The 26,604-nt window shown below is 37.6% G+C and overlaps 2 protein-coding genes across 2 annotated transcripts; both read right to left on the bottom strand.

The window, feature by feature from the left end:
* Positions 1 to 1,797: 1,797 nt before the first annotated feature.
* On the bottom strand, positions 1,798 to 4,041 carry LOC139132707 (tripartite motif-containing protein 3-like). Its single transcript, XM_070698973.1, has one exon. The coding sequence runs from the start codon at positions 4,039 to 4,041 to the stop codon at positions 1,798 to 1,800; it is 2,244 nt and encodes a 747-aa protein (XP_070555074.1).
* A 5,054-nt stretch (positions 4,042 to 9,095) lies between these two features.
* On the bottom strand, positions 9,096 to 26,589 carry LOC139133033 (ubiquitin carboxyl-terminal hydrolase 14-like). The gene is made up of 13 exons (XM_070699422.1): positions 26,216 to 26,589; positions 24,126 to 24,304; positions 22,734 to 22,838; positions 21,784 to 21,887; positions 21,368 to 21,557; positions 20,202 to 20,347; positions 18,003 to 18,117; positions 15,417 to 15,482; positions 14,498 to 14,590; positions 12,559 to 12,684; positions 11,762 to 11,873; positions 10,929 to 11,036; positions 9,096 to 10,303 (listed from the first exon to the last, which is right to left on the bottom strand). The coding sequence occupies exons 1-13, from the start codon at positions 26,229 to 26,231 to the stop codon at positions 10,155 to 10,157; spliced, it is 1,509 nt and encodes a 502-aa protein (XP_070555523.1). The 5' UTR covers positions 26,232 to 26,589; the 3' UTR covers positions 9,096 to 10,154.
* Between the last annotated feature and the right edge of the window lie 15 nt (positions 26,590 to 26,604).

A 26,604-nucleotide genomic window follows, 5' to 3' on the forward strand; every position in this document is an offset into this window, starting at 1 on the left:
TGCAAAAGCATAGACCAGGACTCCTTAGGCCAATTCAGACTCTGAGCAATTTTCTCAAAATGAAGGAAATATTTATCAACATCCTTTTCTTGGAAAGGGGGAACTAACCTGAAATGCTTAGTGATGTCAAACTTGTCTGAAGGGAAGAATTTTCCTGACTGTCCAAGCTCTAAACGTTTTATTTCTACCTGTAATCGCTGTTCTTCTGATCGCAATTCTTTTTCTCTCTGTCTTTCTTCCATTTCTAATCTTTCCTGCCTTTCTTTTTCTTTCTGTCTTTCTTCCATTTGCCTTTCTTTTTCTTTCTGTCTTTCTTCATTTGCAATCTTTCCTGCCTTTCCCTTTCTTCCATTTGTAATTTTTCCTTTTCTAATTCCAATTTCTTAAGCTCCAAATCTGCCTGTATTTCTAATTCTAATTTTTTGAGTTCGAAGGAAGACTCAGGCTCATAATCTTTTAAAGCAGACTCCTCAAAATGGCCAGGATTACTAAATGTTTTGCAATCTTGAACTGTATTTCTCGCTTGCGCATAGATCTTTTGACATCTACTTTAAGGAAATTTGCCAGTGCTATGAGGTTGTCTTTTCTGAGGGAATTAAATATGTCCTGATCAAGGTCATCCATAAATTCGTCTGGCTTGAATTCGCCATGATTGAATTTCGCTGAGTTCACAGTATACAGTAGTTTTGAAAAGGCTGGCAAAATGTTGTCAAACGGCTCAAAATGTTCGTCTCCCGGACGAGCCCCCAATTTTGTTACGTGCAGAGAAAACGAACAAAAGGGTGAACTCAGCAGTTAACGTTTAAAACAAAATTTATTACGGAAATAAATCTAATTGCTAAGTCAGGGATAGAGTACAAGCTTTAAAAGTGTACAGACTACTTATCTCAGCTGGGACGGCAAAGCTCCAGTCTCAGAGTTGTAACAGTCAGTCAGATGAATGAACAGTCCTTTGGCTTGCAGGCTTGAAGCTGCACAAAGTCCACAGTATAAATCCAGCGTTGGCAGTGAAGGTCACGAAAAGTCTTGAGAATGACTACTGCTGGAGTTTAGTAACACACAAGAGACACGATCCCAAAAGTCTGACTGGAAGCTGTGCACGTCCCTTTTATACCCATGTGCTTACATAAAGGCATATAAGAACAATCTAGAACTTTTATTGACATGCTAATTACTGTTCTAAAATTATCTCTCTTACACAACTAATTAAATTTCCAGAACATTCTGAACATGACTAATTAAATTCAAGGTTGTGAGGTCATTAAGGGCAGTGACCTTGAGAATGTTCTAGACTAATTGAACTCAGGTCATGATGAGTGTGTGAAAATGACCTACATAACACGTGGTGTACCATTCGCCTGTATGTATGTTATTACCGGCCCCTTATACGAGTAAGGCAGAATAGCACCGACAACCACGAATGAAATACATAAAGAGCGATTACGACAAAATTCAAAGTGGCTACGCCATGAGACAGTATAATTATTATATATAATTATCATTATAATGATTATGATTATAATTATATAATGATTATGTTGCCGTGCATGTAACTTTCTGGATAAGTTGGTCGTTACTGTTATTGTTCAGCTGTTGTTTTGGCAAAGAGGAAATGTCACTTCAGAACTCCTGCTCATAACCAGGGCTGTCATACTAAAACATTATCTATTTTCTTTAACGATAAAATGTCCAGCAAAAATGAAACCTGTAGCTTCAATATACAGCTCATGTACCTATAGAGCGCGGCTATAGTTTCATATCATTTAGTTGTTTTCAGTTTTTAGGGCGTTAGTGCCACTACTGAGCAAAGACTTTAATGCAGTCATTCTCATGATCAACAACTGCCACTCTACAGGGCACATCATTGGTCAGGGTAATGCCATGTGGTCTACAGAGTCCGTCCTCATCAATGTCGATACGTGATACGAATAGACCGTTGCTGGTGAATTTCTGAACTCGTTGGTTTGTGACCTCAGCAATATAAATGTATCCGTTGCTATCAACCACAACACCCGAGGGCCCGCACAGGCGACCGCCATCTTTGCCACAGCTGCCGATCGAACACAAAAACACGCAGTCTGGACTGATCACCCATATGCGACAATTGTAAAAATCTGAAACAAATACCATCCCCTGGTGGTTTACAGCTAAATATGCTGGTCCTCTGAAATGCCCATGCTTGGTGCCGTACTTTCCAAAGGATCTTATGTGCCTGCCATCCTGTGTGAACTTTCGGACACAGTGACTGTTTTCCTTGTCTGTTCCTGCAATCTTTCCATCCCAGTCTGTGACATAAACAGTGTCATCTAGAGGACTGATTGCAATTCCATGAGGGTATTTCAGTTCTGCCTGACCAAAGGATCGACATAATTGTCCTTTGTCATCACTTACAATCACTTGGATGTTGCCTAGATCTGTCATGAAGTATTCATCTTCAGTTGATATTGCTATACCACAAGGATTGAACAGGTTCTCGAAATCCGTGACTGTAAAGGCAGACTTGCAATTGCCATCTGTGTCAATTATTTGAACTCTGCTGTTGGTTGTGTCACATGTGACCAAATCTCCTTGTCGGTTAGTGGCTATACCCATTGGACTACTGAACTGACTCTTGTCCTTCCCCTTTGTACCAATATTTCTTACGAATCCTTTCTTCACTGAAATACCAAAAGGTGCTCCTGGTACAAGTTGTCCTGCAATTGCTACTGTCACCCGATATGTACCTTCTACTCGACCACGTACAGTAGCCCTGTGTGTTCCATCTCTGTTGTCCCAGACTCTGAGATCTTCCCATGACCCCTCTCGTATTGCTAACTTTGCCGTCACTTCTTCGTATGGTATGACTAATTTTCCCGTGCCGTCCCTGGTCTTGATGATGATGTCAAATGAGCCCCCAGTGAAAATCTGTTTAGGAATATTTTCAACCGAACAGTTCTGCACACTCACTTTTGATTGCAGCATTCCCAGTATGTCATGCTCTCTGATGTCGCACATCGCCTTGAATCTGACAATGTCTGGTGGTTTCACCTCTGTTGTTTTTGCCGTGGCCAATTTTTCGATACGGTTCACCATCTCTTCCTGTGAAGTCAGGAGCTGTAAGGCACTACCATGCTGTATCACTGTTTCAATGTGGCTGCATACACTGGAGATGTTACCACGTGTGAATTCTAAGTCATGAACTTGCACCTCAGCTTGTTTTAGTTTTGTAGCATAATCTGTTTTTAACTCCTCAACCAGTCTTTGCTGTTCCCTTTTTATCATTCTGATCATCTCGTCTGATGTCCGTCTTATCCTCTCTTCTTCTTCACGACAGTATTTTCTCAACTTGTCCATGTTGTCACCCGCCATACCTTTACTTGCCTCGCATTTCTCTTCTTTTTCTCTCACTTTTGTCAGCATTTCTCTCAACTTCTTGGCGTAGTCTTCGGCTGCATCCTGCAGGTTTCTATGGGAACACCTAGGAACGCGATGTTCAACGACAGTGCATTCTAAACAGACTGGAACTTGGCAAGTGTCGCAGTAAAACTTGATCTCTCTCTCGGGGTGATATTTGCAGTAAACCCTTGAGTCAAGCCGAACGTCCGATAAGCTCGCTTTATTGTACTCATTGTATGTAAGAATTCGGTGGTTTCTGGTTGCTGGGACAATTTTGTGAGGCTTTGTGCATGATTGGCAGAAATCTAAACTACAATCGAGACATCTGTGAGAAGCGACGTTTTCTTCACAACCTTCACAGACTCCAGGTACTTCACATCGATCAGGCGTTCCTTGACATACGATATCGATCAGAGAGCTGATAAAAAAGCTACTCTTCAAATGCTTCACGCCATCAGCAGACAGTGGACATGGTGTGTAACAAGTTGGACAAATCACCTCTGTTTCCTTTCCCACACAGGTCGTTAGGCACCCACTACAAAACGTGTGGTGGCATGGCAGAATCTTGGGGGCCGTGTACCGTTGAAGGCAAATTGTACAGGAAAGGTACTCTTCGCGAATTTGACTGGTAATTTTCTGCGAGTGGGCACGGGTTATCTTTGCCATGATCACAGTTGAAGATTTAACCACCGCCTAAAAAGAATGAAAACAAGAATTGTGTGTTTAAGTTGAGGCATTAAGCATTCAATTTACTATCAAAAGTTTCATATTCGAAAAATATACTAATGAGGAAGCGTTGATCTCAAAGATTTACGATGACAACAAGGGGTCGTTAACAGGACAATATATCATGTAACACGAGACATGACGAGATATTTTGTGCTAATAGGGTTTTAGGGATAACAAAGGACAAACTGTTCACAACCTTCCGTGGTTGTAACAAGTTCAAGTAGTTATTTACATTGATACCTTGCTGTCAGACAAAGATTTAGATTAGCTTGTTTTACAGGACAGGCAGCCGACCGGACATTCATTGAAATTTTGCCACGCCTATTTCCTCCATACTGTTCCTACAAAGTTTTGTGTAATATGATGTTTTCTAAATTTGCCGATGAAAACATTATGAAAATTAAACAGTCAAATGAGACATATTTTGCATTTCCAAGTCCTCTTAAAAACGAGACATTTAGATTTTGTTGGTAAAATATACAAAAACAGATAATTGTGTTACACGGGGTCAAAATATATGTGAATTATCAAAATACTTTTCTCAACATCTTTTCAAAAGTGACACAGATTTTTCATTAATGACAATATTCATTTGTTCACCTTGGATGTCTGCATCTTTTAGGTTTTGACGAGATCAAACAAATAATATACCTTTCGTTTTACCTTCCTTGATGACCATGCATTTATTTCGAGTCCAAATATTTCGCAACATGACCACATTTTAGGGTGCTTCAACACGAGAAACCAAAATCCTCGACGTAAGGGTAGTATTATCATTAGCATACATATCTATCTGAGGTTTGCGATAAGTAATTGAAAAAAATAGTAAAGTTGTAATACAGCTCACCGTTTCCCTTCGGAAAATAGCTAGCGAGAGGTTGTCGGGATACAGAAACAGTGTACAGGTTCATAGTCTTCAAAGATAATACCGTTTATTTCTTATACGTGGATGTTACATACTGTATTATCTTCTCTTGTCTACCTGCTTCCCTCTACCTTCTGTGTCTGTGTTCGTAAAGATACCTTCCATATACAACTTGCGTAGTGGTTATTTACATACAATGAATCAGCTCATCATTAGTGTCCCTTCCCTAGTGATGACATATTTATGGCCAAGATTCGTGTCAGTAGCCAACACCATAAATTGACACAATTGTTTGACTTCCTCACATCCCTTTCGTACATCGTTCACAATTCTGAACCTGACCCTTGTGCAGAATTGACGTCACAGTGGATTGACCTCTGTAACAGTACTTGTCCTGTTATTGATGCCTGAAACATACCAATAGTCACGATATTATAAAAGCAATTTAAAACTGTTTAACCCTTTCCTTGCTAGTCCTTATATGGCAGTTTTAAGAAGAATAGTCTGTGACCAACACGATCGGATGCCTCGAGCAAATCAGTCATAAAGTTGTTTGGCAAGAATGGTGTCTTCGCAAACCGGACTGTGTCCCGTGAAGGAAACCTTAAAGGACCAAAAGTCATAAAACTACCATTGTTTTGACTTTTACATAACTTTTAAAATGGCAGGTAAAACTGAAATTGGTCATAATTGGACGTTTTGTTTATGCTGGCAGAGCGGTTATGATAATAGGGACAACTCTGCACGCTTAAAAATTTCAGTAAAAACTACATCGGTGATACTTAAAGTAGACACCTTTTATTGTTGAGAGATTTTGAACTGGCCGATGAGTAGCAGTTTTGTCGATATCTGTTGATCTGCCATCTACCAAAGTATATTTACAAGTCAACAGTATGGTTAGGACCCTGTAAATAATGGCCCTCCAAGTTTGTCATTGAGATCTTCAGATATAAAGAAAGTTTGGATTGATATTGTCACTAAATGAAATATTTAATTTTTTGAAACAATAGAGAAACAGCGGTCGAATGCTTTAGCAAGCCCAATAAAAATCAGTAACGAGCTTTCCGTTAAACTTCATCGGAATATGTGTTGTTTCTTTGGTTACACGATATTCGTAGCCGATTTTAGTCGGAAAACGATAAAATAACCTCTGATTTATCACTGTAGTATAAGTCAGAAGTGAAAGAATGAGAACGATGCGTCTAACAGGAATGACAATATGGCAATCTAACTTATTTTTCAAGGAATTAAAGATAGCTCTTTTTCCCTGCTCAAAATGAGACAATAACTTCAGTTTTAAGAACTATAAAATATGTATATGTTATCCTCCAGACGTGAAATTGACTTTTTCCACTGTGTGCAGTAATACTTTTCAAGCCAAGCGAAATCAACAACAACAACAACAAAAGCGACTAATGTGGTGACTTCAGATCGACTTGAATGTGGATAAAGACATAGTATGCTTGAGTCTCATGGCGTGAATCTACTAACTTGCAATTGTCAGAGATAATAACCGGGTTGGTTCATAAAGGTTCAACTGTACCATTAACATGATAATCACTAAAAATCTAGCAGCCACCTCACTCTGTCTGTAAAACTGACGGTGCTCATAAAAATAAGCTTTTCTATAGTAAAGTTATACCCTATACCTAACTTATTCATCGGTCAATATGTCGCACCAATACCAAAGGATGAAGTCATATTCGTAAAATATTTCTGCATAAAAATATTTAGTATCAGCTTGTAGGCGTTCGATATTCATGAAATGTTAGCAGTGATATTCGGCGATCAGTATATACAGTTAGATAAAACTGAAATTTGGTGACATCACGGTTTCACGCGTAGATGGCCACGTAGGCCAAGCCGTTTTTAAAACTTCTACGGAAGACCACGTATCCTGTTAAGTTATAATTATGATTATACTTTTTTTATCAAAGTGTTTCTATTGTTATAATAATATGTATTACTAGTAAAGGCACTTAAATGAAGCTATGTAGATATGTCAACATGGACATCTGAAATGTAGCAAGGTCGAAAAATGATACTGACGTTAATTGAAGGCAGAATGCGCCTCTGGCAAACTTATGTATTTGAAAACTCACTTTTTTCAATGCTTTTCTGGTCTACTTCTTGTATTGGGGGTGCTCATTTTAAAGCTCTTGGAGTAAGAACAATTTTAACCGTATGAATTTCAAAAATCGAAAATTTTATACTTCCTGATAGAGTTAACACAGGGAGGGTGGCATTTCAAATTTCAAATAATGTTACGTAATTTGTCTCTCCGTACCAAACTTTGCGCGGTGACCCCCGATTTTTATTGTTGATTTGGTAAGAGGATGGATGAATGTTTCATCGAGGAAAGTTTGAGCAAAATTTTAAGTCTTTCCATTTTAAGACGCAAACTACCTTAATCAATCTCAAGATACCAGTTTCGCCACCAAATATTACTCTTCCCAGTTTCTCCTGTCGGGAATGTCTATGATGAGGTGTACAGGAATACGACAGCTGGAAATGTGACGAATTAATATGAAAAGGTTTATTGCAGAGAACAAAATGTACAAGGCAGGAAACTGTTTCTGCCAGTGTCATATTTTGTCTTCTAAAAAGGTGTCATTCCCTGAACAACCATATACCAATTTAGGAAATTCAGGATGTCCAAATGATGAGATCAAAAAAGGCAATATAAGGTTTTCTGAAGTTATATTAACGAGCTTTCAATCTTTTGCAATGGTCACGTCAGCACTGCTAATTAAATGCACACATACACTGTCATCGCAGTCAGGCATACTCATTACTTCCCTTATCAGCAAATGGGATGTAAACTTTGGTTTCGTTAAGTTAGTCAGAGCTATTTTGATGTAAATATAACAATAGCAGCAACAGACCATCAATCAATATTTTATTCCCCTTTCAAAACTCTCCCACGAACGGGATGATTTTCAAAAATGGTTTGTTGGAGTGTGGGCATATCAGTTTACTCAGTGTAGAAGTTGTCTGCTGAGTTTGGTGGATTTCTTATCAGTCTTCATGCTGGGCAATCACCCAATTTTGTGTGACAAATATATCTACTTTAATAGCTGTAATATACAAAAGAAACTCAACTCCTTGCCCTTGTAGTTGCTGAGATACAAAAAGGTCAAAGGTCATCCCAAAGTTTTGGAAGGACAAATTTGACAAAGTACTTGTCCATTTGAGCTGAAATGTCCTGTTGGTTCCAGTGAAGATTATTAGTGAACATTATTTCATGGTTATCGTACATTTTTCATAAAATATGACACGGCTACAAAACCATGCAACTGATTGAAACTGCTTTCACAAACCTGCAACCACTTGCAAAATGTTAGTTCTAATGGGATATTGGTTTTGGAGATTTTGTAGATTAAATTGAAATTTTTGAAAAATCCAAGATGGCAGCTAAGCTCATGTGACCACTCAGAGTTTCATTTAAAAATTTTAGTTAGCTGAGAGGCAGCATGCTACACAAGAAATTTGAAGCGGATTTGCCTTGTTTATTGTGAAGATTGAGGGTTTTGACAAAAACCAATATGGTCTCCAATTCATGTGATCAATTGAAGTCCCAGTGTAACATGCACTAGTCCTCCCTACCCCACCAAAAGGTGTGTATCTGTAGAGATAAGAGCGGTAGTTTCTGAGATTAAAAGTGACAAAAACATTATGGTAGAATTATAAAGAAGCGGCATGAACGAAATCAATAGGGGCCTTCGCCCAGTTGGCTTGGGCCCACCCCTAGTAGAATGGCAGTGGGTAAAAGAACTCTGTGCACATCAGAATGGCTTGAGTGAAATGCGCATGTCCCTTCATTATAGTACAAGATGGTTTGTCACTTTAGACAGATTTCTTCTGACGCAATGTAACATTCAAATCCATGTTCAATGCTGGACACCACTGACATTGACGCTGACAAAAAACAGACCTTGTGCTGTTATCATTGCCATTCAGTCATTCTTCCAGCTCAGACTTGGGATTATTTCTATGCAAATTCATCTTTTCACCACCAAACTGTCTTAAATTCCCATTGTTTTTATGGATTAACCTATATACTGGGATTAGGGATGAAAGTGTTGAACAAACATCAGTATGCAGACATTGAGAAGAAATGAGGCTGTTTAATGTCAATGAACACTGATGGAATTTTATTCAAAAAAATTCAATGTGCCGTCAAGATATTTGCAATGTCTTTGCATTCTCATTATTTAAGCCTTCATCTTACGGAAGCAGCTAATTTGCAAATGGAAAAAAAAATTAAAAAAGACGATAGAATGCAAAAGATGCCCATTTTTTTATATCTGATTTCAGTTGTTTCTTGATGCAAGTGACAAACACTTCACAATATCGTAAACAGACATTAAGGATACCAAATTCATATTTCTCTTTGGCAAACCATACATCCAGGATACTGTAAATCTCCTTGGTTTTCATCAATATATTTCTGAAGGCAGTGTACTCCTGTCAGTATTTCTTTGTCAATATATGTAACGGTGTGCCCTATAGTATTTCAGATTCCTGAACTCCAGGAGTAAAATTCTGGAGTTTCTTCAATGCCCTTGAATCACCCTGTTGCCAATACATGTAATGTGCAAGTCGTACGATTCAAAGAGAGCCCTCTTGAGTCGATGGCATGTTATGTTGACATGGTGGGCACACACAGACAACTATCAACAGTTTGTAAATTTTGTGGTAGCAATGCCCATAGATAACCACAGCTATTGACAAATCGATACAAGCTCTGTTCACTCCAAATATTTTTTGTTTGACATGACACCTTTATTTCCAAAGCTGTTCAGTTTAACCTTATTGATTTTGCTTGGTGAAGGTGGATCAGGACACATCAAATAGAATGAATGATGGGTTTATGGTACTGCAAGGTAGGTGAAGCAATATGTGAGAGCACACTTCAGTGTGTATTGGCATTTATGCACAGTCATGAACTGTCTACATAATAATCTTGATAAAATACTCTTATGCATGTTGGGCATCTGGACACTTGTCTCTGTTCAAGGAAGTTATAAATGTTTGTCAGGCTCATTTGGTAACTCTTTTCATTAATACATGGCGCTTGATATCGATTGCAGGAATAGGACGAGATAAGATTTCCGGAGGATCTCTTGAAATGCCATGTCTTTATCCATGGTGTAGTTTCTATCAGAAATCCTCGCAAACAAAATTAAGCTGATTCCTCCAGTTGTTTTTCAAGTCGTTTTGGACCATAGATGAGTACATACGCACAGTGCCAGTCTCCGCCGCCGGATAGCCGGAGGATATCTTCAAGTGTAACCATGGAGATTTTGTCGTCATCGCATTTGAACCATTCATCTGCGTGGAAAAGCAAATGGGAGATTTGTGAATGATCAGTGACCATGCCATATACAAGCTTGGCAATTTTAAATGTGGCACAACTGTAAATTGGTGGATGCTTGAGACATTTTTTCTATCATTCACCCAACTGAGGAGCATGAACAAACCATAAGACTATAGTAATATGTGTTCACCAATCTCAGTAAAAACGTAGCTTCCTCTGAACAGAAGAGAACAAAGACACACACAAGAGCAACAACAGGATATGAGAGGTTTGTTTCCATTTTGATTCAGATATGTGTTTCAAAAATTATACCTATCAAATTAGCTCTATGAGTATGAGTGCAACAATCATTTTTGTCATCTTTGTAAGATATTCAGATAATTTTTTTTGTCAGATTTTCCCAACAATTTTGGTCAAAACTTGCAGTCAATGAAAATCTAAGACCATTTGGTCAAAAACTGAAAACAAATTACAGAAAAATTCATAACAATAGGTAAAATGATGCACTAAAATTTTTGGGGAAAATTACAGCGCTCAAAGCGTTAAGGCTCTGATTTTCAGTTAGGCTTTAGTAATTTACCTATTACCTAGAATTACTGCTTTTATGCTTACTCTCATTTGAAATGTGTGTGAACTTACCTCCCTTTCTCTTGATCCATGCGACGTAATGACCAGATGAACTAGATCTACCTTGATGAGTCAGCACTGCTTGCAACTCATAGTAACCACTATTGTTTGAGCCTATGTCTGTAGAAAAAAGGAAAATTATGAAAAGATGATATCTAAGTACAGTAAATTTGTAAAAAGACTGCAGCATTCATAAATGAAAAAGAGGGAAATTATAGGTGAATGATTATGGGAGCACTATTATCAAATAAAAACTGAGATTTTTAAAATGGTAAAAAAATAAACAATAATTGACTGATTTCAAAATTAAAAGAAACCTGTTGGCCAACAGCTTTCTTATTTGCAAATACCATGTAATTGGTACTGAGGCATATTTCGACACATTAAGCAGAAGACCTTTAATTAACCATGCTAGGGTTATGTAATATGAAAAAGACCCACTTCTATAATTTTAGCAAATATCTTAAAGTAGAAGTACCTGCAGTACAGGACAGATATTCAGACTCAAAAAATTTGGCATACTTTCCCAATCTACCAGTTGTGTGAGTTCATTATGAAACTCTTGAAGTAAATAAAGTTATCATCATCTTATGTTTGTGAAAATAAAAAATTTAGTCGTTTCCCACAAAGTTTACACAGTGATGGCAGCCATTTTGAATTTCTAATATCAGTATATGAAAGGTAATTTGTTTCGATGGTACCAAAATCCACATGGTGGCCCCTGATTTGCATTCTTGATTTTGGTTTAAAGTTTCCTTGCGCAATGTTTGAGCAAAGGCTTACGTCTTTAACTCTTGAGGTGCATACAACCTTGTAGTTAATAACCAACAATTCATCTTACTCACCATCTTCAAATGAGAACGGTTCTAATTGAGTATTTTCATCTTTACTTTCAACACTCATTGCTTCTGGTTTACTGGCAGTCTGCTTTCCTGTTTCCTTTGCTAATTCCTTTGCCTGAAGTGAAAGTAGAATTGTAAGGTAAGCTGAACTTGGCAGTTTGTAAAAAGAGGCATTTATTTTTTGCAACAGTTTCACCCAGTCTTTTCACCCCCTACTTTTCTGAAAACAGGTATAAAATAACCATTGTTAACAGTTGGTTTGGACCAATATATGGCAGAGAAAGAATTTCAAGATCTTCTTTTCATGCCAAAGGCCAATATGTAACATTGCCTTTATGTGTGAAAGGGGCTGAGTCAAGTTACAACCTATGGTTCTTGAACACAACAGCCCAAATCTGAGGGTGTACTTCCCATTCAGATTTTGAGCTGACATGCTCTGAAGGCTAAATGTGATGATTGACACTTTTGGTGGTCTAAATGAAGTGAAGTATACAGCACTAGCAACGCCGTACACTCACTCATGTATTCACAGCTGACACCTCAACTTCTACTCCGGACAAGAGAAATATTAGCAAAATTTTCCAGGTGGCTAGTTATATGGAAAATTTGACCCTCTTTTGAGAGTCTTGTCTCCAACAACGTGCAATATTATCCAAAACGCTGTCGATCCATAACTCTCAGTGGCAAGAAATGTGTGATTACCTTTTGTGCGATGGTTGAGCCAAAACTCACTATTGTAAAGTGACAGAGCTGGACTAAACCATAGCAGGAATAGGATTGATGTTAAAAAGTTAGCTCACCTTTTGTTCTTCTTCAACCTTCTTGTCATCTATTTCTTTGAATTTTTCCCTGACAGGTGTGAGTTTCTTTTGTAATTCTTGAGTACAGAGGTCAAAGACATCAAGGTTTGCTGGAAATTTCACATCCTGCAAAAGGAGTTGAGTATTACTACATGAAATCAAAACAAACAAATCGTTATATGGTTCACACCTTATGTGTATGGCTCCTTTTGCTACACTAGCACACATATGATATTGGAGCTAAATATTAAAGATATAGGTGAGGAAAAGTGTACTGGCAAATATTTGAAAGATATCACAGAAAGATCTTATGATGTGAAAATGTAGTTTTGGAATAGTCTTGTATGGGTACATATGCATGTATTTGTAAAAACTGCTTAACTTTTTCACTTATAATTCCCTGTAAAAAGGTCTACAATCACCATACGTTAATGAGATGAAACTATATGTAAATTGCTTCCACAGATATAAAATCAAATGGGAGAACGAAGCGTTATAATGAGTGAAATCAAAAGACACAGGAATAATGGGTATACTAATCAAAAGATACGTTATCCAACAGAAATCCCCAGTTAGTACTTCTCTGTTAAAAGTCTACATGCAGAGAACACAAAATTGAACTAGAAAGCATTTGCAAGCAAAAGCGAAGTTCCAGAGACCAGAGCAGCGGAAGAAACAAGAGAATGTGTGACAAAGATAGGTGCAGAATGAAAGAGTGCTTTGGATTTTAATATTCAGGGCTGATAGCAGTAAACACCATAATACAACTAAAAGCAAGGCAGTCAGGGGGAATTACAGTACACAGATTACAAATGCCTACATTTAGCCTATGGCAAAAACGCAACAGATACATACGGGGGCAACAACGCACGGAAATGTTTATCAGACGACATTCTCGCGAGCCAGAGCAATAATTTTCGCTCCGCTGACCTACGCAAAAATCAATCGCTTGACGGGAAGCGCTGAGTTGTTGCCGTAAAGAGGCGAGTGATTTACTACGATGATCAGACGAGAGGAAACATCGGACCTAGGCCGTTGAAATTGAGCCACATGCATTTTCATTTGATTAAAAGCACAGACTAAAACAATTTTCATTGCTATGTCGCTGTTTTCACAAGATACTGACCGTTTGATCTTGGAAAGTTGAGTTGCTTTTACGTGCAGCCAACGCATGCCGGTGCATGACAGACAGTACGTTCACTATGAATGCCTAGCTCTGCATGGCAGGGCTGTGTGTTACCGGCGTTAAACGGCCTCCCACCACAGCCCCGCAGACTGATATAGGAAAAACCGCTGGTGGCTCCTCAGAAATACAGCGGGCAGTTTCTCCGCCAAAAAAAACGATTTTGAGTCCAAATTTTGCATTGATCATCGTTTTCGAGCACACCCACCTCGCCTAGGTACACGATGTGCCCAGCCGCGCTTGTAAACTTAGGGAAAGGCTACTTTTCTCTGTATCTGCGAGCGAAGCGATTGATACGCCGCCATTGTTAATGTGCCATTCAACCCATGAGCATTCGGGCGAAACAGTAAAGCGCCACGTACGGCGAGTATTTAGAGAAAAATAAAATCAAAAAGCAACAAAAAACAAAGCGAAGGAAAGCTAGAATTATTAATAACTGAACGCAATATGATAGTTGAGCAATGCCAAATAAAAAATAAATAAATAAACAAACAAGAAATGCCCGTAAAACCCGTCCGAGCTGAGCGATGACGTCATAAGCGTGTCGCAATGCATTCTGGGTAATTAGCGGAAAATTTGTGTATAGCACGTTCTATGGTTGTAAAACCGGAAATAGAGAAAGAAAGAAAGAAAGAAAGAAAGAAAGATAGAAAGAAAGAAAGAAAGAAAGAAAGAAGGAAAGTGAGCAAAAACTAACAGTTCCAGAGCTGGTCTCTGGAACTAATAATCAATTATAAAGACTACCTTAAGACTCACCTTTAAAATCTTTGCATTTACAGCTTCTTTCTCCTTGTAATAGAATCTTACAAACTGTATCGTCAGGTAACCAGGTAATCGACTAATTTTGGACTGAGAACAAAACAACAAAATATAAATACTATCATGAACCAATTTTGATGTTTCAAAATCGAAAATAAAAAACATTGACGTGATAGAAGTCTCACAATTGAATATGCTGTCAATGCAATAGTTACGTGTTTTGAACTCTCTCCTCCATGGAACAGAAACATGGAAACAGAAAGACAATCTATTTACATGCCAATAACTCTCTACATTAAGCGCCCAATGACCCTAACTTTGAAGATTTTTTATTATTTTTAATTCGTATGGCAATTGCAAGTTCTCGTTCCCTCCCAAAACACATGTTGAAACATCAACTAATTACTTGTCAAGATAGCATCTATATTGTTTACATTTGAGTTCTATTCTGGACTAGAACTCATTCGTCAACAATAACAATGCAGTCTACACATGTACAGGCTGAGTTGGCAACCTAGATACTGTTTATCTAAACATGCTATTGGAAGTAGAACAAGAAATTATGGTTGACATTAAAAATAATCATAGTCAACAAATCATCAAAAGTTAGAGTTACTGGCCCTCTACATCGCTTTCTTTGTTTCTTGAATTCTATACTTTGGAGAGGAATCCTTGCTGGTTTAATATCCAATTTCCTACATATACACAAAAGTTGGAGTATTCCATTCCTTGTTGTGGTCAACAACACTAGTCTGTCACAAAAGCCACCCAAATGTCTGGTTTACAAACAGTTTGATAGTCCAGATCACCCATGCACTCAACAACTGAAGTTTAGACACTCTGTGACAATTCAAGTTCATATTTTCACTTTCACGCTGCTATCCAAATCAAAGATGAGTACTTAACATGGTCCTACCTCTTTGAGATACTGAGCATTTCTTTCAAGTGAAGGTGAATTCTTTTCAATGTGCTCTTTCATTCGCTGGAAAATAAAATCAAGATGTGTAAATACTATCAATTGAACTTCATTGTATGTCTCTGTGATTGAACAACATGACTATTAGTAACTAGAAGATCTATAAAGACAGTACTGAGATAAAGCTTGCAATGTTTATCTGGATGTCTACAACATCATTTGCTATCAAATGTTACCTCTGTTTAGAGGGCATTGAACTCTGTCCGTCTATCTTCCTCTAGGGGTCTAGTACATGTAAAACCCCATTAGCTTTATCTTACCAAAAATACTATTCAATCTTCAGAGATATTTTTGATTCCCATTATTAAGCAATGAGATCTTTAAAAATATCACCATTTTTCAATTCTTGGCAATGAATTCAGTCAATTGTTACATGGCAGCCACACATGACTTGTAAGTAGAAAATTATTTACTTGGTAAAACCAAGTTGTATTTTTGTCGCCAAAATGGTCACACTTCTGTTGGGTTCAAATCAAAAGCAATATGTCACCAGATATGAACTGAATATGCTCACATGTTTTACAACAGGTTCATTAATAGTAGTACGCTTCACAGAACAATGAGATATATGTTATCAATATATGTAGCAGGTTTTTTTTAAAAACTTCGCACAGTACTCTCAGAGTTTAATCACTAATTACAAAACTTTATTTAATATGCGAATGAGCTGTCAATTAAATTGACACTGCTCAATGCTTTATAGGACAATTAGATATCCATCAGATCAACATTTGTAGCACGTTTTATTTAATTTAATGCTGTAATTTTAGAGTAATATCACTTATTACAAAGTTCATTAAATGTGCAAATAAATCCTACATTAACTTGACACTGTTCAATGATTCATAGCACAATTATATATTTATCAAGTCAATAACTGTAGCTCATTTCACCAAATTTTAGGGCCGAAATTTCCGAGTTATATACCTAATTACAAAGTTTATTAAATATGCAAATTAACCCTTAATTAACTTTATACTACTAAATGCTTTACAACACAGTTAGATATCTGTCGTATCAGTATGTGCAGCAGTGTTCATCACATTTGATGCAGTTATTTCGGAGTTATATGACTAATTATAAGACTTCATGGAATATGCAAATGAGCTAATTATTAACTTGACACTGCTCAATGCTTCTCAGTACAATTGGATATTTATCAGATCAACATCTGTAGCAAGTTTCATCAAATTTAATGCTTTAATTTTGGAGTAAAATCACTAATTACAAAGTTCGTTAAATATGCAAATGAACCCTTAATCAACTTCACACAACTAAATGCTCTACACCACTATTAGATATCTGTCGGATCAGTATCTCCAGCAGATTTTAGCATATTTGGTGCAGTTATTTTGGAGTTATATCACTAATTACTAAACTTCATAAAATATGCAAATGACCTATTTGTTAACTTGACACTGCCAAATGCTTCTCAGTACAATTAGATATTTATCAAAACAATATCTGTACCCAATTTCACTGACTTGGGTGCTGTACTTTCAGAGTTATATACCTAATTACAAAGTTCATTAAATATGCAAATGAACCCTTAATTAATTTAACACTACTAAATACTTAACACAACAGTTAGATATAAGTCGGATCAGTATCTGCAGCAGATTTCATCACATTTGGTGAAGTTATATCAGAGTTATATGACTAATTACAAACCTTCATAAAATATGCAAATGAGCTTTTTATTAACTTGACACTGCTCAATTCTTCTAATTATAATTAGATATATATCAGACCAATATTTGTTGCAAGTATCATCAAGTTTGGTGCAGGAATTTCAGAGTTATCTCACTAATAACAAAAGTTCATTAAATATGCAAATGAGAAGATATTTGACATGACACTCACAGTATCATCATAAGGTTCTTAGATTGAAAAGTTTCATGAAATTTGGTGCAGTATTTCTTGATATATGTCTACACTGTCATTACCGTCTCCATTGTCATTGCAAGTAGCATATGGTACCTGTGTACCAAATCTGACTTGAATCCGTTCAGGCGTTTTTGAGTTATCGTGTAAACAGACAGACAGACAGACAGACAGACACACACACACACACACACACACTAACACACACACACACACACGGACAGACAGACAGACATCGCTATGACAATAGCCCACGTGTTTACACACGTGAGCTAAAAATGCAAAAAAGACAGAGCTTTTGTGGCTCTAGAATTTGTCATGGAAAAATCTTATAACAGTAGAGAAATTAAGTATTGGAAGGAAAACAGAGTGTATGGACATATATGTATGAATAAAATTTTCGTTAAAGGTTTAATGTCATGAAATGTCCCTATATCTCCTCTGATGGAAGTGAATTCAACCATACCAATGCCACTTCCAACAAATATAACCTCTTTTTGGTATTTATATACATACCTAATATGAGAAAAACTACTCTGATTATTTTGCACTGCATCTCTGAAAGTGTTATTTCTAGCTGCTCAAGTATATACTATTTGTAGGTTTTGGCAATCTTGATACTGTGGGGGTAGTTGTACTTACAGACACAAGTCCTGTGTGCATATATTTAACATCTTGGGAAATGAAACAACTCAGCTGGTACAGAGTTTCCGATGACTTTGTCTCTGGCTCATCCTCAGCTTCAACACACTTCAGTCTGATTGACACACAGTCAGGGAAGAAACCTCATCAAAACTTTTCAGCAACAGAGAAGAAAAAAGCGCTGTGTTGACAGATTGTGAACACAGATTAAATAGGTAGGAGGCAAAAGAGTTGTTCCTTGGATTTTTGGCAGTTACAAAAGTTGGCAAACACATTTTTCAGTGATCAACTACATATTATAAATACACTGACAGCCCAGTCATTGCAAGTAATATATATCATTGCATAGTAACAACACCAAACAATTCAATGTATTTGTTACGCAGTGAAAAAACAAGAAACGCCATCACGAATCAACCTGTTCAACCCACAACTCCCTGTAAACTGGTCCACTCTCACCACTGACAACAATGGGTTTGGGCCAAATCATGGTGATAAAGGGGTTAAGCTATGAGAAAAAGTGCAACAGTGAAGTACATGATGCTGACTTTGATGCACTTTTGAGATCAAGAAAACAGTAAAATCATTTTAAGTAGAAGCAGCGATTAGAAGGACTGAAACTTCAATAGTCCAGGACCACACAACACCTTTTAACTTGTCTTCCTTTAACAATGTATATCTCACAGTGTTTTGCCCAGAGTGCGTTCTTGCGTCTTTTGACGCAAAATTAGCAACAATGTCCCGCAAAAATACCGGACATGGGTCACAGGGACGCACTTAAATAAGGGCTAGAATTGTAAGTCCAGCGTCCACAGAGAGACTACTTTTTTAGCTACCAAATTACATACTTGATAGCCCGTACAGTTATTGCTTCTCTATTGAGACAATGAAACATTTAAAATTTAGTCTATTTTTTTCGTCACAATGTAAACACTATTGGAAAATCAGTTAGTCTGTTACAGTTTACGATTCAGGGTATGAGCAAGGCGATGTGCGTCCACTGAGCCCTGCAGCCTTGGGGACAGCAGACTCAAATACCGGGCCACGTACGATCCTGATAACCAGGCAATGATTTCGGAAGCGGAAGGCTTGTAAAAAGAACAACAAACTTTTCACAAAGCAAATTTTATTGACCACCAACTTTGAATGAAACTTTTACTTGTAAATACATGTATATGCTAGTACAGTGAAGTACGTCGTGTTCGTGTCGGCTACATGGACGATCTGCCGAAGTACGGAGAATCAAATATTCAGTCACGATACTAGCCCGGGCACATGGCATCAAACGGAATTGACTGTACGTATATTTTGGTGTACTGGAAGCTCATGACTTCACCTAAAAATATCATCAACCCCACAATTTTGTTGAAACACTATATTCCTGACTTTCAAAGTAGTAATTTGCCTTAAATTTCCCCAGAAGGAATCTCATACAACTCTCCGATCGTCTGCAGGTAAGAGAGATCGAGGTCACCATGCTGAATTCCTTATATAGTCAAGACCCCCTAGCTCGATTGTAGCTGATCTTAACAAGAACCACCTAGCTTGTCAAAACAGCTTTATGGCAATGTGCTATTGCTATCATGAGGATCAAGGAGTTCTCTCAGATATTTGTGTTTTCAAACTTTATTTTTTGCAATTTTCAGGGAAAATTGTCAGTCATTGGAGCAATTATAAAAAAGAAGAGAACTTGATAGCAGTACTGATAAAAACCCAGGTTACAATGTGCATCAAACTATTGTCTTCAACCACTTCTAGTTCTGGAGTCATAAGCGTAATGAAACATCTTCTTTATTTCTGTTAAACACATGTAATGCAGTCACTGGCAAGAATCACCATAAAAGAAAAATGCGCATGAAATTGATTTTATCATGATGATGTCTTTTTTTACAATTCGAAACTGTAAATACAACCAGTTAAAATGACTTTGCCACAAACCATTATAGGAGACGTCCAGCAATATTAATTTTAAAATGAATGTATACCTTTCTGCCTTGGTGACTTTACTTTGCTTTGCGTTCTTCGCTCACACATTGACCCCTATTGTAACTCAGTGTCCCCCTATTTTGACAATCATGGGACACTGTGTCCCACCTTTACAATTCCTGGGCAAAACACTGATCTCACCCTTCAAATTCATTGACACAAAGTGTGCAACATAGCCTAGCAAGGCATAAGTCCTAACACAGTAAAGGATACACACTCTCCATCTCAATGCCAAAATACTGATCAATGAAGCCTTTGCCAACCTCAGCTTCGTCACCGCTGGCTTGAGATTTCCCTGGCTCTCCCGGTACCTTCTGCTGTAACATCCTGACAACCTGGGTCCAGCATTCATTGGCGTCCTGTGTGTAATCATACAGTGTTTTTGTTAAGGGCAGTACCAATAGTGTATGTAAATTTTACCAGGGCTACAAAGTCCTGTTACTGTGGTTAAACATGGTAAATCAATCTGATCATATTAGGGGAAAGGCACAAAGGGTTATCAAACCATACAGCAATCGTGGCAAATAAATGACAAATTTTATTTTGACTGAAGTTACATGACTTGTGATCTGAACAGCTGGATTTCCATCAATGGCATTACTTGATTGCAATACTGTTTAGAAATGTACTCTTTCTTTATGTCTTAAAGAGGCATTGTTTATCAGCTTGATCTTTGAGGAAACTGACTGACAACTTCGGGAAAACAAAGAACTAAAATCACATTAACAGTCAATGTCAACGACAATTTTAGGAAAACAAGTCCTATCCATCTGATCCAAGACATGAAAGTCATGATGAGCTCCATTCACTACCAAGAAATGACTTCAAAAGGCACTTCTACACAACCTCCAAACATAATAGACCTTTTCCCGGTCATCCCACAATGCATTGCAGCGACTTTATCAAACACCGTATCTAAGCTCAAAACAGCGAAAACATGCTGATTTGTTTTGTACAACGGATTGTTATAGAAGATAGACACAAATTTGCAATACCAAATAATGCCCCGTGTATAATCTAACCATCAGTGACAAAAATATAGGTCAGGGTGTAACCTGCCATAGAGTTCTATGAGTAACATACCCTGCATGTACCCTACGGCTAAAAAGTTCTATGCGTAACGTACGCTTTAATACCCTGGCACGCACTGCATCATGGAACCGGTAAAAGAACTATTGACAGCATGGATCTGTTACTCCCATGATGCATTGCTCTTGCCAATATTACACCATCTTTGCTCAGAGAGTTTTTGAATGGGATTTCCCAAGACTGTTTGGGGGTGGCTATATGAGAGCTCCAAAGTGCTGTCTGGGTAAACAAGACTAGTTCATAGTTTACCAAGACCTTGGTGCAAAGAAGAATTCAGAAAAGTCACCAACCTGTTGCTGGAACACGCCCTGTTCTGACTTTTCCGCAAAATGTGGGAATGCTAGGTGAAGCACTTGTAACATGATAATGGGTGGTATGCCCGATGATGTCTTGTTCATTGTTTCAAACAGATCCCTCATGGCAACTGTGATGGACTCAGCAGGCATTACCATTCCTGCTGGTGTCATAGTGCCTGGATATCTGAACAAAAGAACAGTTATTAAGCGATTTATGGAAGGGGAGGGGAGGAGGAGAACACTTCCAAATTGTTGACTCAACTGGCAGAGGAGAAGGGATGAGAAGTTCAATCATCATTATTTCCGGGAGAAAGATATTTTTCTCACTTCTTTGCGGACACACTTTCACAAAATCAAGTAGCTCATCATGACAGCTTGTTAGGATAGACAGAGGAGATGTATATACTTACTTTTTTAGTGCCTCTTTGAGTTCAGGTACAGATTTCAAACACTGTAATGTTGCATTCATGTAACATGTATTCCCTAGGTTATTCAGACCAGCTGGAAGATCAAGCTGAGATATAAAGCAAAACACAAAATTGATAAGCGCTATGTGATGACAGATAATGACTATAATTTTTTGGCCCTCTTTTTCCTCTATTTCAGTTTGACTTCATCAAAAGAAGAAGGTATCCTGTGGTGGAAAGTATAGGAAGATTGGTCTATGTGAAGAGCGAGTGACCTTTCTTGACACTGATTTTATCAGCTGTTATGGACTTTAAATGACTTGTGACTGTTTGAAGCTTGCTTTAACCAGATCCATTGTTACTGTTAGTTAATGACTATATGCAAAATGACAGATGACATGAAGTTTGATTAAGAGTGACAGAAATTATGCTTTGCAAGGACAGTTATTAATTCATCTTCAAAGTGAGATTCACTCAATGTGTAATTTTCCAGAAAATTTTCAAATGTAAAGTTGATTTCATTTAAAAGACATTTGTACAACCTTTAGGATCCATACACTCAAAGTCACTTTCAGCTTCCACTTGCCCACTAATCAACATTCCACTTATCAGCTGAACAGCTGAATAATTTGTCACTTCATTGGGCTTGTAGAAGTAGAAGAATACTAGCCCAGCCATACAAACTGTTAGCCTATGACTATGACCTTGGGACTAGTCAATTTTATCACGTGTGATAACCATTTTGTAATTTACAAGGCAATACATAACACCCAAAGTCAAAGAACTATAAGATAACCTCCCATTTTCACAAAGACATGTAAAATGGGAGCTACTAACAACTAAAATTACACTGCAAGAGAGGGTTGTGCATCACAAAACTGACAAGGAAGCACTGTAGTACATTTAATTCTTTGACAATACACAACAGGGTTTCATCAAGTGATAAATCTTACCGCCGAAGCAAGTTGATCTTCAGACATATCTTCCATGAACACTGTCTGCTGTGCTGGTTCCTTGGGCAGCTCATCTGCTGAACCCATCATCAGAAAGTTTGCACCCTAAATGTACCATGCAGACAAAAAATGCAAACAAAAGTTGTACTTTGTTGTCCTTAATCTGATTACATGGGACTATCATCCAGATACAATGATTTCCTCCAGCAATTTTGGAACTGAAATTGCGTTTCAATGAAGAACAGTAGGTTTCATGACTGCACTGTAAGAAGTTATACATGTTTACAAAATATAATCACTTTCCTCAGAAACTTTTTTTTTTTTTTGCCAAAAAACCATCAAGAATGTGTTCTGCAACAATTGCAATGACTATTTACATGCAATGATATCAGCTATTTTTTATCTTGTACACTCTCAATAAAGAGTATTGTTGCCATTGTCTGACTGCTTTTCTTCTGCATTGTAATATTTATTCAGATTAAACAACGCTGTGTAGTCAAGGAAATTTGTGACTGTTCTTTTTTTCAAAATCTAGTGTATACACTACCAATATAAAACTATTAATATTGTATTTTGTTTTAATGTCTATATTTTACACAAGTTCAGTTTCTAGCATCCTCTATCCAGTAATATAAAGTTTTCATTTTGGTATAACAGCGCCCTCTATACATTGGATACACATTTTCTTCCCATTTACTGAGGCCCTGCAATTCTTCCATACAAAAGGCTCCAACATCTTTTCCTGAACAATTACATGTCATTGATATTGCAGAGGGAGTTTCCATAATCCTACTGGGGTCTATTTGTCACATCTGGTTGTATGGAGGTCATTTTGATATATATTCTTTTCTCTTCAAATTAAGTGTTTGTCACATCTGCACAAGATTCTGTTGATCGCTCATTCTTGTCAAACGGATCTATACTAGAAAACAATATCTACTGCAGTGTTTGCATATTATTCTTGCTGGAAAAGTAATGCCAGTACTATGGTGTGGCAAAATCTGCTGCATGTCTTTGACAAAAGACTACTGAGTATGATAGAGGGATGGGGCATCTAAAAGGGGAGTGTACAGTAATTTCCTGTCCTTTTGTTTATGACTTCCTTTATGATGTCAATTTTTTTCCAGCGTTGGAAACTTTATGCAACATTATTCTAGTGTTAGAAACTTTATGTAACACTACAAAACACAACATTATTTAATCAATTCTATTTGTATCAACAACTATATAACCAACCTGAAGAGAGTTACAGGGATATTAAATGGTCCTATAATCAAAATGGTCAAGATTAATCCTTTCATCACAATGGTTTGGCCCAAATCACTGTTATAAATGGTAATTAGGGACCTATTTATAGGTAATTGGGTGTAAACAGTTTAAAACTATACATACGTCTTTCAGTTTGAATTTGTCCCATGAGTCATCTTTCAGAACAGCTCCTTTCATCATGACTTTCTGCCTGTCTGGTTGTACACCAGACAGGGCAAATAGCTGAGCCTTGAACACCATGGGAGGTTCATCCGTGTTCAGCTCCACCTTATCAAACTTCTCCTTTCCCCACTTGACATTGACTGAAATAAAACAATATTTAGAGTCATTCATTTTAATTTTCTTCAATGGCTGAATTATAACATCCATTATAGTATTTGTACTTAATAAAGGTTTTTAAAAATTGTTTTGCATTATTTTGTGGTTTGTTAGGCATCTACCAGAAGAATGACACCTATACCAATGCTTTCACTTTTACCTATCAGTACACGTTAACAGTGCAAGCTCTAATAATCACTGGTTTCCCCTTAAATACTAACCCTGCCATTAGGGGAAGACTGCATTAACTTGCATGGTACCTGAAACCGGAGTCCTTGCCTGAGCAACTCGGGTTACAAACAGAAGACTTTTAATCCCTCAAGGTGTGAATGTTCCATTGTTATGTTTATCTGATCCAGTTGGTGCCAGTGTAGTGCCATTGTAGGAAAGGCAGGTCTGTGAAATTGATCCTCATTGGGAAGTAGGGTATTCCTAAGTTAATGGAGCCTTCCCGTAATGCTAGGCCAATATCTCTATCGGCTGAATGTGTGAAAAGTGGTCAGTATCCTTCTTTGTACCAAGTATGACTAGTACTTTACCTCCTAAGCTCTTGTATGTGATGCGTTACTGAAGTTAAACGGGAAGTTACAGGACCGTGGGCGCACAATAGGGGCTTATTGATGACGCAGCCATTTGCATACACTGGGCGGGAGGTTTTGAATTCTCATAGCATTGTTTTGAATAACATGATGGGCATTTTCGTTACTTATGCGCCAAGAGGGGTCAAATGGTCATACTGGGAACACATTTTGAAACATGTATTCTCCGACAAAAACCAAGCATTTTTTTCAGTTTGTTTTCCACTCAAGTTTGGTCGCTATATATTCACAGACATCATATCAAAGATGCAATGACAATAAACACTTGAAACATGGCAAAATTATGGGATTCTTGGATCAATCACTAGCGTGGCTTTTTTACATTTGCATGGATTTACGATAATCCGGCTTTAATAGGGGAAGTTCCTGTTTAATGCTAGCTTTTCTTACCGGTTGTATGTGCTAACAAATTGGCTAACGTTAGTGTAACAAAATTTATCTCAATCATTGGTATCAATGATACCATGTTTGAATCACATCTTGTAACAAGCACATAAGCCGACTGCTGAGATGGAAACAGCTTGGGAATTGTACATGGCAGCTACTCCTGTGTTTTATCCAGGACGTGCGATTGCAAGATTCTCCATTTTTCTTACCTAAATTCCCCTTAAAATAATCGCAAACAGGCTCCTTGTCACCCAAACAAATAGCTCTTGAAATTTTGATTACACAGAGTATTGAGAGTGGCATTCCACATCAGGATCACAGACTTTGCCTCCAGATTACAAAACTGTGTCTGAACGTAGATGAATAAGGTGTGAATGATCAGTGCTTTTAATTTAATACTCTAACCCACTTTATCCTTATGGTGTTAAAACCTTGATTTGAACAAATGATCCTGCATAATTTATTAGGGTTCCCGCTCAATCAGCGCAAAATCACCCAAGATTTCAAAGAAAGGGGGGCATTCCCCCTGTGTGAGAAAGAAACATGGAGAAAACTGCTCGTGCTATTCCCTTATCTCGCTGCTTTGATAGACCCTTTATGATACCTAAATGTTTACTGATCTGGAAATTGAAAGGGTTAAAATGGTACTGTTCATAAATCATTATCAAATGTGCAATGTCAGTGGTACACACACAGCAACTTATCACGCCTTGAGACATGTGGTGTACTTATATATATGAAGAATATGATAACTGGATCAGTGTAGTTGAGACTGAGCGAAGACCCGAGAGAGCATGTGGACTGTACTCGCTTTACACACGAATCATTGGCATGATCACGCTGCAGTATATTCAACAATGCAAAAATCGGCTTTATATATCCAAAAATACGAAAAGAGGGCCATCCTACCTTTGTAGACTGGCATTTTGGACGATTTCTTCGATGCCAATGACTTTTCAAATTGGGGAAACCTCTTCAGGAAGTTGTCTGTTTGTTCGCGAATACTTTACTCACGATGAGTACCCTCCCACATCTGCATACACACAGCAACAACATTTATCTCGGGGAGATCGTTGCTGCAGTGTCACAAATGTCGAAGTGATGTTCGTTGAAAGTCCTTAGAGAACGGGATTTGCTAAAAAGCCTAGTCTTAAAAGCATAAGGCTTATCAATCAATACTTTTTCAAGAGTGAAAAAGTTGAAAAGCGAAGATATAAAGAACTCTAATGTTTTACATAGGAAATATGACGTAAGCGTTTCCACTCGTTGACAGAAAATATTATGGGCTGCTAGGCAGC

Source organism: Ptychodera flava, chromosome 5 (genome assembly GCF_041260155.1).
Source record: "Ptychodera flava strain L36383 chromosome 5, AS_Pfla_20210202, whole genome shotgun sequence".
Taxonomy (NCBI): Eukaryota; Metazoa; Hemichordata; class Enteropneusta; family Ptychoderidae; genus Ptychodera; species Ptychodera flava.